The 18,687-nt window shown below is 42.7% G+C and overlaps 1 protein-coding gene across 1 annotated transcript in view; it reads right to left on the reverse strand.

The window, feature by feature from the left end:
* The window catches only part of csmd3b (CUB and Sushi multiple domains 3b), a 2,345,756-nt gene that overhangs the window by 180,312 nt on the left and 2,146,757 nt on the right, over positions 1 to 18,687 (reverse strand). The window contains exons 44-45 of the mRNA XM_063066157.1: positions 15,471 to 15,616; positions 14,856 to 14,936 (exon numbers count right to left, since the gene is read on the reverse strand). Coding sequence (XP_062922227.1) covers positions 14,856 to 14,936; positions 15,471 to 15,616 — 227 coding nt within the window. The remainder of the gene's footprint in view (positions 1 to 14,855; positions 14,937 to 15,470; positions 15,617 to 18,687) is intronic.

Consider the following 18,687-nt stretch of genomic DNA (forward strand, 5'->3'; position numbering starts at 1 on the left):
TTTTAACGCATTTCACTGCGTGTTTCGATGTATGTGTTGCAAATAAATAAATCTGAATCTGAAGGGAAATGATGACTAAAAGTGGTAAGCAGAAATGCTGGAAAAATAATGGGACTTTTCCAAAGGAGGTTACTTGCATCAGTTTTCGGGGTGCCCCGGATGAATAATGAGCGAAAAAAAACAAACCAATATGAAAGAGCTGGCATGAGGGGAAGTCAATACTGAATATTGAATGGTCTAGATAGAAGAGACTTATGAGGGATGCTTTCAATAGTGGGGAGTCTGGGACCAGACAGCATAGCCTCAGAATAGAAGGACGTCCCTTTAGAGCAGAGGTTTCCAAACTGGGGTCAACTGACCCCTTGGTTAATGGTAAGATTCCAAGACATAAAAAAGTGTAGAAAATCCTGCTTCAGAGCAACAATGATTTTGCCACAGGGTGGTGAATCTGTGAAATTGATTGCCAGAAATGGCTGTACTGTCATTGGGTATACTTAAAGCGGAGGGCGATTGTTTCTTGATTTTTAACGGTGTTAATGGTTACAGGAAGAAGTCATGAGAATGGGGTTGAGAGGGATAATAAATCAGACATGATGGAATGGTGGAGCAGACTTGATGGGTCAATTATGTCTTTTAGTCTAAGTCATTCAGTCTGCTATACCTGACTATACACGAGAAATAAGCATGCTGTGGGACAGCAGCAAGGCAAGAGTTAATGTGCTCCTCAGTGCCGCACATATTTCCTGGCATAAAAAATGGGAAGTGAATTCCCTCACTCTCAGCAAGGTATCACTGAAAACAACCACTGCCATGTTTGAAAGCGTGATTTCTTAATACTCAAAACACATGCAACAGACTCCTTCAGAGACCAGGTGACAGCCGAGGGACAGCAAGCAGATGCTGAGGTGCTCTTGTGTTGCTAGGGACTTTCTCAACGGGACCACCGAAGGTAAAGAGAGACCCAAGAGGCATCTGTTCACTCGCTTTACTCTACATTGTGTGCACACTGGGGTCAGCCGCATAATTAAAGTTTCATAGTTGCTTTCTGGATAACAGCTGTTGATCTATATAATTCTGTTAATGGGATTAAACCACCTGGACAGTAGCTGACTATAAACCTGGATGTTGGGTCCTAACTGTCTACCTGATACACCGGCCAGTATGCAACCCAGAGCAAACTGTTACACATGTAGCAAGCTGCCCCTCTCCACGCAGCTGATGAATCCAAAGGAACGGCAGAGACCAATGAAGTTTGGCACCAGCAGTGTCTCAGAAGTTGCCATTCAGCGCTGAAGTCAATGTAGGATTGCCCTAGGGACTCCAGTTCTGGATCTTTCCTCGGAGTTTACTCCCGAAGACTTCCCCATCATTGGGTACAGCCACAAGGCAGTGGAGGTTTGAGATCAGAGGTTTCCTTCTCCTAGATGAGCTGATGAGCCCCATCTGCCCAAAACGACTGGTTTTAAGGTGCCTGCAACCCGCCTTTGTCCCTTCTGCTGTGAATAGAAACTGTTCTGCCGGGCTTAGTACCTGAGCCACACATGAAGGACAGGAGCTGGGCTTGGTTAAACAAGGTTATTTGAGATGCATGTCATTGATAGGTATTGGGAGCTTATCCTCACTATTACCCCCAGCTATAACATTAGGTTCCATCCTTTTGTATTGCAGATGCTAATGGGGCAACTGTTTCCTGAAGTGCCCTAAAATGACGTGGTAGGCATTTACAATTCAACCTGTGAGAGTTAGTTTTTTTTTAAGGAAATAAATGCTCCTCATCTAAGTTTTGTCTCAGTCATTTGTTTTGAAGAAATGGTAAGTTGGTAGAATGCTTTAGTACTATCGCATGCACTAAGGTAACGTGAAAGACTTAACTTGCATACTGTATATAAGACCATAAGATATAGGAGCAGAATTAAGCCATTGAAGTGCTCTGCCATTCCATAATAGCTGATTTATTATCGTTGTCACTCCCTCTCAATCCCATTCTCCCCCTTCTCCCCATAACCTTTGATGCCTTTACTAATCAAGAACCTGTCAACCTCTGCTTTAAATATACCCAATGACTTGATCTCCACAGCCGTCCGTGGCAATGAAATCCACAGATTCAGCATCCACTGGCTGAAGAAATTTTTCCTTCTCTCTGTTCTTTGTATCTGAGGCTGTGCCCTCTGACCCTAGACTCTCCCACGACAGGAAACATTCTCTCCATGCTCTTGTAACCACAAAATAATCTGCAGATGCTGGGGTAAAAGCAACACTCACAACACGCTGGAGGAACTCAGCAGGTCGGGCAGCATCCGTGGAAAAGACTGGTCGACGGATCGGTCGACCTTTTGGGCTGGAACCCTCACTATCTGGGCCTTTCAATATTCATTTCTTTGCAACAGTGTATTGAGGTAGTACAAGGTAAAAAGAGTAACAGAGTGAAGAGGAAAGTGCTTATAGTACAGAGACAACGTGTCCAGAGACAATTTACAAGGTCATAATAAACGTGAGCTACATTGTTTGATTTATTTTCTGCGACTTGGGGATCACTGTAAAGGCCAGTATTGATTGCACCTCCCTACTTGTCCTTAAGGAAGTGTCGCTGTGCCAACTTCAACTGCTAGTGAAGGTATTTCTCGGTGCTGTTGGAAAGGGAGTTTCAGATTCAGACTTATTTATCACATGTTTATTGAAATGTCATCATTATTATCATCAGGTGCCATGCCCTGTTTGAGCTTTGACTGCCATGCTTCGGGTCAGGTGGATCAATTCATTGGTATTCATTTCCAGTTCTCTGGCTGCTATCTCCATCATCATTTGTCTTTGCCTTCCTCTTGTTTATCGAAATGTACCATTTGCATTAACAGCCAGCACATCCAAGGATGCGCTGGGGGCAGTCTGCAAGTGTCGCAGCACATTCCAGTGCCAAAATAGTGACCCACAATGCTCAGCAGAACATCACAGAGAATAACAAAATGGTACCGAACTCTGGTTAGATCACACTCAGAATACTGTGTTCACCTCTGGTTGCCTCATTATAGGCAGGATAGAAGATCATAAGGCTGTAAGATATAGGAGCAGAATTAGGCCATTTGGCCGATCGAGTATACTCCACCATTTTATCATGGCTGATCCAATTTTCCTCTCAGACCCATCCTCCTGTCTTCTGCCTGTATCCCTTCATGCCCTGACCAATCAAGAATCTATCAACCTCAAACATAAATATGCATAAAAACTTGGCCTCCACAGCTGCTTGTGCAAAGAATTCTACTCTCTAGCGAAAGAAATTTCCCCTCGTCTCCATTCTAAGATGATGCTCCTCTATTCTGAGGCTGTGTCCTGTGGTGTTAGACTCTCCCATTATAGGAAGCATCTTCTCCACATCCATTCTATCAAGGCCTTTCACCATTCAATAGGTTTCAATGAGGTCACCCCTCATTCTTCTGAATTCTAGTGAATACAGCCCAGAGCCATCAAACACTCAATATTAAAGGTTATTGAAGCTTTAGAGGAGATCTATCATGATGTTGCCTGCTTAAGGCAGCATGTCTTATGGGGAGTGGCTGTGTGAGTCAGGGCCAGGGGTTTCAATTTTCCTTTTGCACGAACCTTTACCATTAAGCAAGGGGTCCATGGACCCCTGGTTGGGAATCTATGACTCTGGGCGAAGGAGGATGAACGGTAATTTGATATAGGTGTTTGTGTAAGATGATAAGAGGCAAAGAAAGCCAGAGACTTTTTATCAAGACAGAAATGGATAATAAAAGGGGACATAATTTTAGTGTGATTGGAGAAAGATATCGGGGCAAATCAGAGGCAGATTTTATATACAGAGTGCATGGAACGCACTGCCAGGGGTGGTGATAGAGGCAGATACATTAGAGACATTTAAGAGATTCTTTGATGGCACATGGATGAAAGAAAAATGAAGGACTGTGTGGGAGGGAAGGGTTAGATTGATCTTCGAGTAGGCTAACAGGTCATTTCAATATCATGGGCCGAATGGCCTGCTCTCTCCTGTGCTATTATATTCCTATGATCTACATTAGGGTAGCGGACAGAGTAAAAATGAAGTAGACTGCCTGATGCTGGACAGTGCTGAGTTTTGTGAGATTTAGTGGATTTGCACTCATCCAGAGTAAACCAACACATTCCTCTGGCGAAGAGGCTTGAACGTGTCAGCCGGAGAGCCACTGTCTGCAGGATAGCTGGCCTCAAACCTGTTCTTGGCACGTTTCCATGTGCTGGATAGGTTTGTCAATAGTGACCAGCAGTACATTGATTGAGGGGTACTGAGCGATGGTTAGTTAAAAGGGTAGATGGCCATTTCTTCATATATTTGTGGGATGAAGCAACACACATACAAAATTCAGGAGGGACCTCAGGTCAGGCAACATCAATGGAGGGAATTAAACAGTTGTAGTTTCGGGCCGAAATTCTGATCCGGTTTTAAAGGCAAAGGATGGTCATAGCAAATATTGATGTGATTTAGAATTTTACTGTTTATTGCTCTTTTTTTGGATACTTAGAAACTTTTCAATTCACTATTTTTGAAAGCATCTACAGAATTTTTTGCATGCACCAAAGGCCTTTGCACAGTACTGTACAGTGAAATGTGCTGTTTGCATCAATAACCAACACACCTATGGATGTGCAGGGGGCAACCGCATTAATGAATCAAATGGAATGTCACAACAATCTTAAACACAAAAGATACTGCAGATGGTAATCATAAGCAACACATATAAAATGGTGGAAAAACTGTAAACAGTCCTGATAAAGGGTCTCAATCCAAAACTTCCACTGCTTATTCCCTTCCGTAGATGCTGCCTGACTTGGTGAGTTCCTCCGGCGTTCTATGTGTGGTGCTCAAGGTTTGCAGCATCTGCAGAACCTCCTGCGTCTGTGTTTGTGGGATGAATGCTTCTTGTCACTTATCTGCCTAAATTTTGCCTCAGCCCTGCTGTATGTGAAGGGATAGTGTTGTGACTGGAATCGAACACTGTACAATCATTGGCGATCATCCCCATTCTGATCTGAGAGGATTGTTGACAAGGCAACTGAAGAACGTTGGGCTAAGGATACCCTGAGGAATTCCTGTATTGATGTTCTGGTGCTGAGCCCCAATAAATATGTGTCTTAATGCTGTAGGGTATGGTTGGAAAATTTATATTGTTTTGATTACAGAGAATTTAATGGACTTCATTGATTAAAAGTTATTACATTTAACAAGACTGGATATGGCGCAGTCCACCATGGGTAAAGCCCTCCCAATCACTGTGCTCATCCACATGAAACACTGTCACAGGAAATCAGCATTCAGCATCGGTGACCCTCACAATCCAGGCCATGCTGTTTTCTCACTGCTGCCATCAGGGAGGTGGTACAGGAGCCCCAGGACCCACACCACCGGCTTCAGGAACAGTGATTACCCCTCAGCCATCAGGCTCTTGAACGAAAGGGGATAACTTCACTCAAATTCACTCGTCCCATCATTGAAATGTTCCCGTAACCAATGTACTCACTTTTGAGGACTCTTCATCTCACGTTCTCAATATTCATTGCTTATTTATTTATTATTATTATTATTTCTTATTTTTGTATTTGCACAGTTTGTTGTCTTCTGCATTCTGGTTGAACGCCCGAGTTGGGCAGTCTTTCATTGATTCTGCTATGGTTATTATTCTATAGATTTATTGAGTATGCCCACAAGAAAACAAACCTCAGGGATCTATATGGTGACATATATGTACTTTGATAATAAAACTCACTTTGAACTTTGAGCGTTAGCATTGTTAAACAGCTCTGTCATTTATCTGCAATCACATTTCAGTGCAGTGAAATGGGAATTGTTCTCAACTACAACGGAGTACTAACCGTGAGGCAGGCCTTTGGACATAAGGCGGCATCCATCATTTCAGAAACCCCACCACCCAGGACACGCCCTCTTCTCACTGCTACCATCAGGGAGGAGGTATAGGTGCCTGAAGGCACACACATAACATTTTAGTTACAGCTTCATGCCCTCTGCCATCTGAATTTGGAATGGGTAATGAACTGCAACTTCACTAATTTTGCTCTCTTTTTGTATTACTTAATTTAAATTTGTATATATTTATATTACTTATTATAATTCATAGTATTATTTTATGTCTTGCTTTGGATTGCTGCTGGAAAAGAACAAATTTCATGACAAATGTCAGTGATGTTAAACTTGATTCTGAATCTGAAGGTTATACTGCTGCATTTGCCGACGCATGTAATAAACCCCGTGACCACATGGGTTCCCGCTGAGTCCTCTGGATTCCCCCCACAGTCCAAAGACGTACCAGTTGCTGGGTTAATTGGCCATAATAAATTGTCCCGTGGCTCGGGTGAAATTGGGGGTTTCTGGGTGGCACTGCTCAAAGGGCTGGAAGAGCCTACCCTGCACTGTACCTCGATAAAATTAATAAAAACATCGACTCTTGAAAGGCATTTTTTCTTATACCCTAAAATAACTATCCTTAAATGGTGAGAATATTCAAAGACTTTACAAATGTCAATTCTACTGTTTGAATACTGAAACTGTTTGCAATTGATACAACATAATTAGAGTTTTATTACTAAAACATTTTTGATATTTCACTTAAATATATTTGAAGCGTGTATTCCCTAGTCACTGTTTATTTACCTGCAATTAAAAAGCCTCTGTATAACATACCGTACATAAGTAAGCTGCCTATTCAGTAGTGAAAGAACTTACTTCAATGATTATTTTCAGGACTACCTGCATTATAATGGGCTGCATAACCATTTCTCCATGTACGTAACTCCTCTTGTTATCCACAGATGCAAATCACTTTGTCAAATATCCTTCCTTCTGTCACAGGTAGTTTGCTGGTCTAATGCATAAATTTATTTTTTCAGATTACCAGTAAGTTTGATATCTTCATTGACAGGAAATTAGTTCAAAGAGAATGGATCTTCACAGCAGGAGAGGAATTTCTGATTGCTAGCTTCAAATAGGCACTTAGCAGACCTAAACCATCAGTAGAGCTAAGCCACTACCCCAGCCCAGCGACTAATGCCATTCAGACCTAGGATTTCTGTAAACACAGGGCCAGCGCTCATGCTTTTAAGACCATAAGATATAGAAGTAGAATTAGGCCATTTGGCCCATCGAGTCTGTTCTGCATCATGGCTGATCCATTTTTCCTCTCAGCCCCGATCTCCTGCTTTCTCTCTGTATCCAATCATGCCCTGACCAATCAAGAATCTATCAACCTCTCCCCTAAGTATAAAAGATTTGGCCTTCACAGCTGCCTGTGGTAATGAATTCCATAGATGAATTTCCACGGATTAACAGTCACCTGAAGAGCAGACTATCTGTTGGATGGAAGTGACTGATAAAGGCAGATGCCACGTTTTTAAACTCACTAGTGGGAGGTGGTGCTTTAGCACTGCTGGCCCACCACCTCGAGGAAGTCTTGATCATAAGTGGGCCGAAACTCCTGAAGACAGGTGGCAGATCAACTGATGATCCCACTGGTGATAGCACAGGACAGTTAACATCTTAGTCCACGTGTATTTTGTAACTCTAATTGTAATGCAGCGGTATCAACCCAGGGCTTTAGAATCTTGGAGTGGTGATCTGCAGTGGAGAGTTGAGTGGTGCAGGTAGACATGAACAGGCAGAAGAAGCTGATAATAGATATACCTGTCCTGATCAATAATGACCTGCAGCACATTTAGTTACAATCAATGTCTGTCAAATGTTGTTAATGTGTTTTTTGAGGCCGACTGACAAACTACCTGGGTCCTTGTGCTAGGAGGACAAATTAAACATTCAAGCACTATCTAAACTGCAGAATCAAACCACAACGGTGCAGAAATGTAATCTTACTATTCCTTCTCTACTCATTTTATCTAAAATTTCACCAGAGTTTCTAGCTCTATAAATGATTAGAGGCAATCTCTGCTACATAAGATATTATGATAGATCGAATACCCATTAGTCAAGTGGCAGGCTTATTAATGGGTTGCCACCATAACGTGGTGGTTAGCACAACGCTTTCAACTCCCACCATTGTCTGAAAGGAATTTGGACATTCTCCCTGAGACCGTGCGGGGCTATCCCCCGCAGTCCAAAGACATATGGGTTGGTCGGTTAATTGGTCATTGTAAATTGACCCGTAATTAGCCTAGCGTTAAATAGGGGATTACTGGGCAGTGCGACTGAAAGGACACTGTATCCCAATGAGCAAACAAACAAATAGACAAATAAATAAACAAATAAATGATCTAAATCAGGTTTATTATCTCTGACAAACCGGATGTCGTGAAATTTGTTGTTTTGTGGCCTGTCTGAAAATAGGGACCTTTTTCCTTGATAGGAAATTGTACTTATTGTCAACAAATCTTCCTAACATTTGAGTCCTTTACAAATTTATTTGTATATACAGAACAATAACTTGAAAATTATTGAATGAAACCGTGCCCCTTTGATCACTTTGTGTGATCACGCCTTCTTAGCAAGAGAGTAATAAAAGGTCTGCTGAATTGATATCTCAACAGTCTTTCGAATATTCTCATAACCACAATGAAGAGACCCATTGGCAAACACTAATCTGCTCAAATGCACAGCTGCTAATTGATTATTTCTGTTCCACCTCTTCAAGCTAAATGACAATAAAAGAGGACTGAGTGTTCTCATAATCTAAAAGGCTACATGGGTGATATCAGTTGTAGATTTTTGTAGAAAGACTACAGGAAATATATTTATTTTGGTTCGCTATTCCATTAGAAGTAGGGCTTACAATATCTTCAAATTTGAAGATATGGAAATAAAATTTAAAGTAACATAAAGAACCTGTTCCTATACTATACTGTTCTATGTTCTATGGACTTGCAGCAGTGCATTCAGATGCAGTGGCTTCTACGAGGCCAACCAAAGGTGTTACTGTCCTTTTTAAATGTACTTTTTAAACAATCGCGAGTTGCTCAATGGCAGAGAAACTGAAGGAACAGGACTTGGTGCGTCAGAGTGGTCAGTGCACAAAGGAGGTGTGCAGTCTAACAGCGAGTGGCCATCTTGGTCGCTTTTCTTGTGATCGCAAGATCCTGTTGGACACTGTTAATGCGGAATGCTGCAAGTCCGATTCACTGATTTACTGGAAAATGGTGGGTTTGGACAGTGGGGAAGCTGCATGGACTCGGTGATAGCGGGGTCTAGGCCACGAGCCACTGTGTCGCCCACTTACAAGCGGACAGGAGAGAGGCATCAGAGTCGGTGCGCTCCATCGGAGTGCTGGAGGTGGTGTGGTACAACAAACATGCTGGGTTCAGTACTGCCCTCTAGTGTTCACTTGGCAGAAGACAAGTCACTCACATCAAAGTTGCTGGTGAACGCAGCAGGCCAAGCAGCATCTATAGGAAGAGGCACAGTCGACGTTTCAGGCCGAGACCCTTCGTCAGGACTAACTGAAGGAAGAGTGAGTAAGGGATTTGAAAACTGGAGGGGGAGGGGGAGATGCAAAATGATAGGAGAAGACAGGAGGGGGAGGGATGGAGCCGAGAGCTGGACAGGTGATAGGCAGAAGGGGATACGAGAGGATCATGGGACAGGAGGTCCGGGAAGAAAGACGGGGGGGGGGGGTGACCCAGAGGATGGGCAAGAGGTATATTCAGAGGGACAGAGGGAGAAAAAGGAGAGTGAGAGAAAGAATGTGTGCATTAAAAAGAGTAACAGATGGGGTACGAGGGGGAGGTGGGGCCTAGCGGAAGTTAGAGAAGTCAATGTTCATGCCATCAGGTTGGAGGCTACCCAGACGGAATATAAGGTGTTGTTCCTCCAACCTGAGTGTGGCTTCATCTTTACAGTAGAGGAGGCCGTGGATAGACATGTCAGAATGGGAATGGGATGTGGAATTAAAATGTGTGGCCACTGGGAGATCCTGCTTTCTCTGGCGGACAGAGCGTAGATGTTCAGCAAAGCGGTCTCCCAGTCTGCGTCGGGTCTCACCAATATATAAAAGGCCACATCGGGAGCACCGGACGCAGTATATCACCCCAGTCGACTCACAGGTGAAGTGATGCCTCACCTGGAAGGACTGTTTGGGGCCCTGAATGGTGGTAAGGGAGGAAGTGTAAGGGCATGTGTAGCACTTGTTCCGCTTACACGGATAAGTGCCAGGAGGGAGATCAGTGGGGAGGGATGGGGGGGACGAATGGACAAGGGAGTTTTGTAGGGAGCGATCCCTGCGGAATGCAGAGAGAGGCGGGGAGGGAAAGATATGCTTAGTGGTGGGATCCCGTTGGAGGTGGCGGAAGTTACGGAGAATAATATGTTGGACCCGGAGGCTGGTGGGGTGGTAGGTGAGGACCAGGGGAACCCTATTCCTAGTGGGGTGGTGGGAGGATGGAGTGAGAGCAGATGTACGTGAAATGGGGGAGATGCGTTTAAGAGCAGAGTTGATAGTGGAGGAAGGGAAGCCCCTTTCTTTAAAAAATGAAGACATCTCCCTCGTCCTAGAATGAAAAGCCTCATCCTGAGAGCAGATGCGGCGGAGACGGAGGAATTGCGAGAAGGGGATGGCGTTTTTGCAAGAGACAGGGTGAGAAGAGGAATAGTCCAGATAGTTGTGAGAGTCAGTAGGCTTATAGTAGACATCAGTGGATAAGCTGTCTCCAGAGACAGAGACAGAAAGATCTAGAAAGGGGAGGGAGGTGTCAGAAATGGACCAGGTAAACTTGAGGGCAGGGTGAAAGTTGGAGGCAAAGTTAATAAAGTTAACGAGTTCTGCATGCGTGCAGGAAGCAGCGCCAATGCAGTCGTCGATGTAGCGAAGGAAAAGTGGGGGACAGATACCAGAATAGGCACGGAACATAGATTGTTCCACAAACCCAACAAAAAGGCAGGCATAGCTAGGACCCATACGGGTGCCCATAGCTACACCTTTAGTTTGGAGGAAATGGGAGGAGCAAAAGGAGAAATTATTAAGAGTAAGGACTAATTCTGCTAGATGGAGCAGAGTGGTGGTAGAGGGGAACTGATTAGAAGACAAGTCATATTGTTTTCGATTGCAGACTGCTGTAACATTCATAGACTCAGGGACTTGGACTTATACGTGTTATGTGTGCCTTGTGCTGTGCATGACTGTTTGTACTGCGTTTTGCACCTTGGCCTTGGCCTTAGCTGTATGGTTGAATGACAATTAAACTTGAATTTGAAAATGATTTTTTTTTTCCATAAATATAAAGTGTGAGGTGATGCACTTTGGAAATGTTAAACTAGACCTGAATATGAGGGAGTGTAACAGAGGGACTTGAAAGCACAAGCAAATAGTTCATTGAAAGTGTTAGTGCAGTTAGTCAGGTTGGTGAGAAAGACACTTGATATATTAGTCTTCATTGGTTTGAGAAGCGGGTGTTGCAGTTGCCACCTAATGTTGCAGTTGTACTAGCCACTAGTCAGGCTGTACTGGAGTATAGCCTGCAGGTTTCATGTCACTCTGTTGCAGCAACGCATGGTCAAACTAAAAAGAGTGCAGAACAAATTCAAAAGAATATTGCCAGGACTAGAGGGCCTGTATCATAAGAAGTGACTGGCCAGGCTAATTGTTAATTCCTTGGAATGAAGGGGAATACAACTATAAGATACAGGAGCAGAAGTAGGCCATTTGGCCCATCAAGTCTGCTACGCCATTTTATCATGGCCGATCCATTTTCCTTCTCAGCCCCAAACTCCTTTCTTCTCCCCGTATCCCTTCATGCCCTGACCGATCAATCCTTGCCTTAAATATACCGAATGACGTGCCCACCACAGCAATAAATTCCACAGATTCACCCCGCTCTGGCTAAAGAAAATCCTCCTAATTTCCATTCTAAATGGACATCCCTCTATTCTAAGGCTGCGTCCTCTGGTCTTGGACTCCTCCACCAGAGGAAACATCTGCTCCACATCCACCCTATCGAGGCCTTTCAAGAGGAGTAAGGGTGATCTTACAGAAATGTTTAACGTTATGGGAGGCATAGATAAGATGGATGTGGAGATTTGCAGAGTCTAGAAGTTGGAATGTGTGTTCAAGTCTAATTGTCATTCAACCACACGTGAATACAGCCAAACAAAGCAGCAGTACTCTGGGGCCATGATGCGAAATTCAGTACCAATAGGCACACACAATATAAGGCAGATGTAGAACATATGAGATATTAGTAAAGTCCAATCACAAAAAAAAATATGGGCCAAGAGCCTGAGTCCATGAAAGTTGCAGCAATCTGCAATCGAACACAATAGGGCGTGTCCTCTGCTGAGCTATCACTGGGGTCAGCATTGACTGCAGCTTGGACGCCACGCCGCACCACCTCCAGTGAAGCACACTGATTCCGATGCTTCCCTCTTGGGAGGCTGTAAGTAGGGAATACTGCAGCTTGAGGCCTAGTCCTTGTGACATCCGAGGTCACACGTCTCCCTGCCGTCCATCAATAATTCAGTGAATCGGGCATGCAGTCTCCCACATGAACAATGTCCAACAGGGTCTTGAGATCAGAAGGAAAGCGACTAAAATGATTACTCACTGTTAGGCTGCACAATGCCTTCATGCACCAGCTCCTCTCTGACTACGGGGCAGAGATTTAGGGTGAGAGAGAGAGAAGAGGTTTAAAAAGAAGCTGAAGGATAAAAAAGCATTTAGATAGGTTTGTGGAGGAGTAGGGCTTAGATGAATACAGGAAATTGGGACCGGCTGGGTAGAAGAAGAAATAAGAAGAATAAAAGAAGCCAGAATAAGAAGGTGGGGGGAGGGGGAGGAATCCAAGATAGGAGATGAAACCAGGTGAGAGGAAAAGAGGGTGGGTGGGGAAGGGGGTGGGGATGAAGTGAGAAACTGTGAGATTATTGGTGAAACAAAGTAAATGGCTACAGAAGGAACCTGATAGGAGAGGAGAGTGGACAATGGGCGATAAAGGTGGGAGGAGGGGGTACAAGAGGAGTGTGATAGGTAGGTGAGGAGAAGAAGAGAAAGGGTAAGAGGGGAATCAGAATGGGGAACAGAAAAGGAGAGAAGAGGGAACAGAGTGATGAGGCGTATAATTCAGGCTTCTTCTCTCTTCCTTTCCAATCCTGATGAAGGGCATTGGCCCAAAACATTGACTCTTTATTCCTTTCCATAGTTGCTGCCTGACCTGCTGAGCTCTTCCAGCATTTTGCGTGTGTTACTCTGGATTTCCAGCATCTGCAGAATGTCTTGTGTTAAACCATGTCAACAGATCACATTTTTTTGTGATTGTAAAGTCAGTGATAGCACTAGGATTCTATTTAATTGTATAAGAAAATCAGTGCAAAAAGACCAGCGGATTTCAAAACATGCATTATTGGAAGCAAAAAGGAATGGTCACCACAAGATATATGAATGGGTTGATCATTATGTATTGGAATTTATTTTCACCACAACTTAATATGAGAACAGGAACAAATCACAGCAGCATTAGCCTGCTCACTTGTTCAATATGACAATGTCTGATCACCTTAAATTGGATATTGGGTTTCTCCTTTCTTCCCATACTCCTTGAAGTATCCAATTACTCCTTGAATATATTTAGTGATTTTGGCCTCAACTGTCTTGTGATGGAAAATGCAGTGAAATAAAATCTAAATTTCAGTCCTTTCTAACAGACACCTTAGGTTGGTTCAGGACTTTCTCACCATTGGGTACATTCATCCTGTCTGTCTAGTATAATCAGGATTTTTATACAGTACTGTGCAAAAGTCTTGGGCATGCACGCACGCACACACACATATATTGAGCTAGATTTACAAACTGGCTTACTGCTCCATGGTGACAAATACAGTACTGTGCAAAGGTCTTAGGCAACCTAGCTATATATATGTGCCTAAGACTTTTGCACAGTACTGTAGGTTTCAATGATGACACCTGTATTAATATACATCAAAACAAACATGCCAGTATTCTTCTAAATAGAAGTGTCTACTTCTTCCTGAAGAAGGGTCTTGGCCCAAATGTTGACTGTTTATTTTCTCCCATCGACGCTGCCTAACCTGCTGAGTTCCTTCAGTATCTTGTATGTGTTGCTTTGGATTTCTGACATCTGAAGACTTTCTCATGTTTATGCTAGCCTCTACTTTTAAGTGAGTTACTTTTTTATATATACTATATATATATATATATATATATATATATATATATATCTGGTTTCAGCAAACCTGAATAATAGGCAATAAATTATTGTAGTTAATTGTTTTCAGTTTTAAGACATTAAACTAAACAGTTTAAAACCAAGCAGGTTAAATCCATATTTTTGTGAACTTAACTTTCAGATCATTCAAATTTGGTTAAATAATTAGTTCGTTCTTTTAGTCTCTCATGAAATAATGGCAGATATTTCTCTCCTATCAGCAGCAATGCAGATGGGGCAAAATATATAGACAAAATAACAAAGGGTCAATAAGGGAAAAATGAAACACAATTGAAAACTTTTGTCCAACGCACTCAGACAATCAACATCAATCTGGAAGAATGCATGGACAAAGTGTTATTGATACTTTCCACGCAGTGCACTATCTACTCAGCTCTCTGCAAAGAAAGATGCGAGACAACCACCACTTCACCAAACATTCTTTCTTCAAAGTCCCACTACTGTCAAAAATGACCAGATGAACGTCTTATCTACTCCCAACATTTTATAACTTAACCTTGTCATACCTAAAAGTTGAATAATTTGTCAACAAACATCCCATTAAATTTTCTGCTAAGTTTATAAAAGTTACATCTAAAGCTTCTTCGGGAAGAGTGATTTAGATTGACAGCAAAAGAAAGTTACAGAATAAACACAGTCCAAAAAAACATGACTCTGGAGGAGTTCGGACGTACCTATTTCAAATTCATCATCCTCTGTCAAATTCTGCCCTGTGAGCATCGCCGAAGGAGACTGGCAGATCCGTAGTTGGTATGCTGTAAAAATCAAGAGTTCAGTAACCCGCAATCAAAGCAACCCCTTGTTAGATACTAAAATAAATCTGTGGCTAAAATCAAAACTATATTCTTTGAGAAAATAAATTTTCAGTTCAGGTGGTAAAATATCTTACCTAGAACCAAAGAATTTGAACTAGAAGTCAAACAACACAGGTTCTGGATGTAAACAGGAATTTACAGATTTAACATATGTGGATACCAGTGAATAATTCTTTCACGATGTAATTCAGTTTGGATTCTGATGTGCAATATAACTATTGATTGAAGTTTAAATTAGCTGCTTGTGCTAAATGTGTTATATGACAGCAGCCACATTTGCACTCTATTCCCTAACTTCAGTTTCAATGAAGTCATGGAACCAGATTAAGCAGGTTCAGTTCAAGCAACTGAAGATGAATTTGTACATTTCTGTAGGTTTTGATGTACTTACGATTAATAGGTAAATCTAATTTCTAAACATGACAACAATTTATTTCCATCTGAGAAATGTATGAACGCTAAACACAAACCTACCATGGTAACTGAGAATGAAGAAGCCGCCTGTTGTAAAATCACTGTGGAATTTGATCAGGATCTGATTTGACGTGCTGTAGACGGACTCCAGTGCTGTATTTCCACTGAATTGTCCAATCTGAGGGGCAGTCTGTTCTGGCCCGTCCCTATGTAAAATAAGCAATCAATTAGGCTGTTAATCAACAGCAGATTCAAGCACAAGTAACAATATAGTCATAGAACATGACAGCACTTGATGGCCCTTCAGCCCAACTAGTCTATGCCAAACTATTATTCTGCCCATTCTGATCGACCTGCACCAGGACTGTAGCCCTCCATACATGTCCCAGCCATGTACTTATTCAAACTTATCTTAAGTGTTGAAATCCAACCCACATCCACCACTTCAACAGGCAGTTTATTCCACACTCAGACCTCCCTCTGAGTGAAGTTCCACTCATAAACATTACCTTTAATTCTAGGCTCACCCATGACCTGTGGAAAACGCCTGCTTGCATTTACCCAACCTGTACCACTCATGATTTTATATATCACTCTTAAATCTTGTCACAGGCCTCCAGTCAGAGAGCCAGACATGTATGATCACTCCCTGGCTTCTCCCATGAAGCCAATGTCAAATCCAATTTACTACCTTATCCTGAATGGCAAGTGACTGAATCTTCCTAACAAACCTCCCATGAGTAACTTGGCTAAAACACTAAAATATTAAAACCTTAAGACCAGGAATAACAGTAAGAATTTCCATATACTGTATATTTCATCTTTAACATCCCAGGTAGGTGTCTTCATTGGACCATCAGCACATAAAAACTGAAACAGAATTATATGAAGAGTTTTTAGGATAGATGACCAAATGTTTATTCAAAGAGAGAGATTCTGCTTGGAGGAAAAAGAGATAAAGAGTAAGAGATAAAGGGAGGAGTTTTCAAAATCTATTATTGGAAGGTGTGTAAACAGTAATTAATTAATTTCTCTGAGTTCATCTAAAGCCTAAAATTAGACAAGTGCCAACATTTTGGAGGGATGTAGGTTAGATGAGATTATAGTAAGAGGGAAGAATGGGGCTTGTAGTCAAACATGGGAGGTTGAAAATCAAACCATTTGCTTAACTACTGGCCAATGTTGATCAGCAAAAAAGATGTGATGGGTGAATAGAACTTATTCTGAATTTGGACATGGGCAGAAGGTTTACAGAGACCAGAATACGAACGACTGGGTAGAAGTAGCTTGGAATAGTCAAAACCAGGGATAAAAAATAATCATGGATATGTGTTCACGATATTTAACGTACCTGAGGATCTGAGTTATAGGGAAATACTGAAGAGATTAGGACTTTATTCCCTGGAACATTGGAGAGTGAGGGGAGATTTGACAGAGGTATACAAAATTATGCTGGGTAAATACAAGCAGGTTTTTTCCATTGAGGTTGAGTGAGACTAGAACTAGAGGTTATATACCCATATAGAACTAGAGGTAAGGGTGAAAAGATCAATGCTTAAGGTGAACGTGAAGGGAACTTTGCTGTTCTTCAGTCTTTCAACAAACTCCCTACATTCACTGTGCAGGACCTCTTTGCCACCTTTCTACCTATGTCATTGGTGCCAATGTGCACTACATCATCTAGCTGTTCACCCTCCCTCTTGAGAATCTTCTGCAGCCGTTCTGAGACATCCAGCAACTGGGAGGCAACACACCATCCTGGCTTCTCTTTCACGGCCCCAGAATCTGCAGTTTGACCCCTAACTATCGAGTCTCCTATCACTATCACTCTGCCTGCCTTTACCCTTCCTTGTTGAGCTTCAGAACTGGCTGCGCTGCCACTGGCACACCATGGCTGCTTTGCTCTGCCCGATATGTCATACTCCCAGCAGTATCCAAAGGGGTATACTTGTTGCTGAGGGGAATAGCCACAGGGGAACCCTACACTGACTGCTACTCCTGGTGATTACTCACCTACTATTTGCACTCTGGGTGGGACCACCTCAATAAAAGACTCATCTACGAAGTTTTTAGCCTCCTAGATAGTCGTGAGTGCATCCAGCTCCAGCTCAAACTCCTTGATCGTGTCAGTCAGGAGCTGCTGCTGAGGGTTCTGTCCGTCAACATTGACCATGGATAATGCTTTCTAGCTATCTACATGATACACAAGCCTGTACGCAACCCAGAGGATGCTGTTACGCACGTAGCAAGCTCCCCCTCTCCACGCATCCGATGAACCCAAACTGACACAGTTTGGTACCAGAAGCATGGCAGGAGTTGTCAGTCAGCATTGAACTCAATGTAGGACTGCCTTAGTGACTCCAGCTCCAGGTATTTCCCTCAGGGTTTCTTCCTGAAGCCTTCCCCCTGAATGGGTAGAGCTGCAAGGAAGGGGAGGTTTGAGACCAGAGTTTTCCTTCTCCTAGATGAGCAGCCTACCACAGCTTTTGAGCCCCATCTGCCCGAAAAGTTGGGCATATGTAGTCGTTAGGTATCCTGAAATCCCACATCTCACAGGAAGAGCATTCCACTGCCTGATCTACCATCCTGTCTACATTTGTTAGACCTCAAACTTCTCAAGCTTAAGTTGTAACCTGCAACTATTCTTGCCTCAGCCTGTTCAGGCAAAGCCTGACCGCTGTCACACTAGTCCCAGTCCAACAGTGGCTACTCCCCTCAAAACCCTCTCCTTTTTATTAGCCCTTGCTAACTAACCCAAGCAATCTCCCACTCCACAGACAAGCACTAACAGAACCTGCTTACTTTTTAAAACTTGAGCGTAAAGTCCACAAGGAACTGTCTCCAACTGACTCCATGATCTTCCACTCCGCAAACTTGTTCCCCTACTTATCCCCTCATTACAGTCTTTCATCTCTGACAGGACATCCAGCTTGTGATGTAATCTTTCATCCTTTTTCCATCCAAAGGCCAGTTCTTTTGTCTTCTCCTACTCACGGTCCTTTCCTTAAAACTTACTTTAACTCAAAATTTTCCAGCTTTAATGGCAGATCACTCATCTGAAATATTAACTGTTTCTTTCTTGGCAGTTGCTGCCTAAGCTGCTTTGCACAATTTTCGGTGTTCATATCACAACAGTCAATGGTATCAATGAAACCTATTTTCAGAACAGCTACATAAATTATAAAAATCTGTGAGAAAGTCACTGTGCAGGGAGAGGATAATTATCCTAGCTGATAGCAAACTGGCTCAGGTATAAAGACCTATCTGAAGAATTATA

The sequence above is a fragment of the Mobula hypostoma genome, chromosome 1, assembly GCF_963921235.1.
Source record: "Mobula hypostoma chromosome 1, sMobHyp1.1, whole genome shotgun sequence".
In the NCBI taxonomy this organism is placed as follows: Eukaryota; Metazoa; Chordata; class Chondrichthyes; order Myliobatiformes; family Myliobatidae; genus Mobula; species Mobula hypostoma.